At 55.5% G+C, this 1,044-nt stretch overlaps 1 protein-coding gene across 2 annotated transcripts in view; it reads right to left on the bottom strand.

Annotated features, from left to right (window-relative positions):
• The window catches only part of FAM160A1 (family with sequence similarity 160, member A1), a 280,052-nt gene that overhangs the window by 6,929 nt on the left and 272,079 nt on the right, over positions 1-1,044 (bottom strand). For both annotated transcript variants that reach the window (XM_010840751.1, XM_010840750.1), the window contains exon 11: positions 140-318. In XM_010840751.1, coding sequence (XP_010839053.1) covers positions 140-318 — 179 coding nt within the window. The remainder of the gene's footprint in view (positions 1-139; positions 319-1,044) is intronic.

Here is a 1,044-nt window from a genome sequence, read left to right on the forward strand (position 1 = left end):
ATCAGCCAGGCCTCTGGCAGCAGGTGTGCGCAGGCATACAGGGCGAAGCGGGGCGGGGGGCTGGGCCTGTGCATCAGCCGGGGTCCCCAGCAGGTGTGGGCAGGGCAGGGGCAAGGCGGTACCTGGGGCCGGGCGGTACCTGGTACAGGGAGCGCACGCTGGGCTGGAAGACCATGTTGGTGTTGAGCAGGAAGGAGCGCAGGAGGGGCTGCGGGTAGCTGGCCAGCTGTGTGATGATGCCAATGAGCAGCAAGTTCACGTGCAGCGAGTTCTCCAGCATGTTCTCCAGCTTGGATAAGACGACGCTGATGAACGGGCCTGTGGAAGGACACAAGGCTCAGGGCCGGCTGGGCACAGGGGCAGTCTCTCCTGAAAACCAAGGAGTCAGGGGGACCACCGCGGGGCCACTGGGGGCAAATGAAGTTCAGACAAGTGCGGCTGAGGTGACCAGGTCGCCTGGTACCTCAAAAGCAAACCACAAGACATACCAACCGCCACAAAAACAAAGCAGAAACCCGTGCTTTGGGAGCTAGTATTTTGACTCTGTGAGCAGTTTTAATACTTTGAAAATTATCATGGACCTTAGAAAAAATGACCAGTGATTTAATTTTTAAAACCAAAATGTACTTTTCATACTATTTCTGTATCTCTTGGGGCTGCCAATGCTTTAAAACATGGCACTCTTCATTCCCTAATGGTGCGGGCTGTAGCCAACAGTGCCGAGACTGCAGCCCGCCAGGCTCCTCTGTCCATGGAGTTCTCCAGGCAAGAACTGGAGTGGGTTGCCATTCCCTTTGCAGCGGATCTTCCCCACCCAGGGATCCAACCCATTTCTCCTGTGTCTCCTGCACTGCAGGCAGATTCTTCACCCACTGAGCCATCAGAGAAGCCCTCATGCTATATAGGCTGTCATGCAAACATTCAGTCAGTTCAGTTCAGTTCAGTCGCTCAGTCGTGTCCGACTCTTTGCGACCCCAAGAATCGCAGCACGCCAGGCCTCCCTGTCCATCACCAACTCCCGGAGTTTACTCAGAATCATGTCCA

Source organism: Bison bison, unplaced genomic scaffold (assembly GCF_000754665.1).
Source record: "Bison bison bison isolate TAMUID 2011002044 unplaced genomic scaffold, Bison_UMD1.0 scf7180017864146, whole genome shotgun sequence".
NCBI lineage: Eukaryota > Metazoa > Chordata > Mammalia > Artiodactyla > Bovidae > Bison > Bison bison.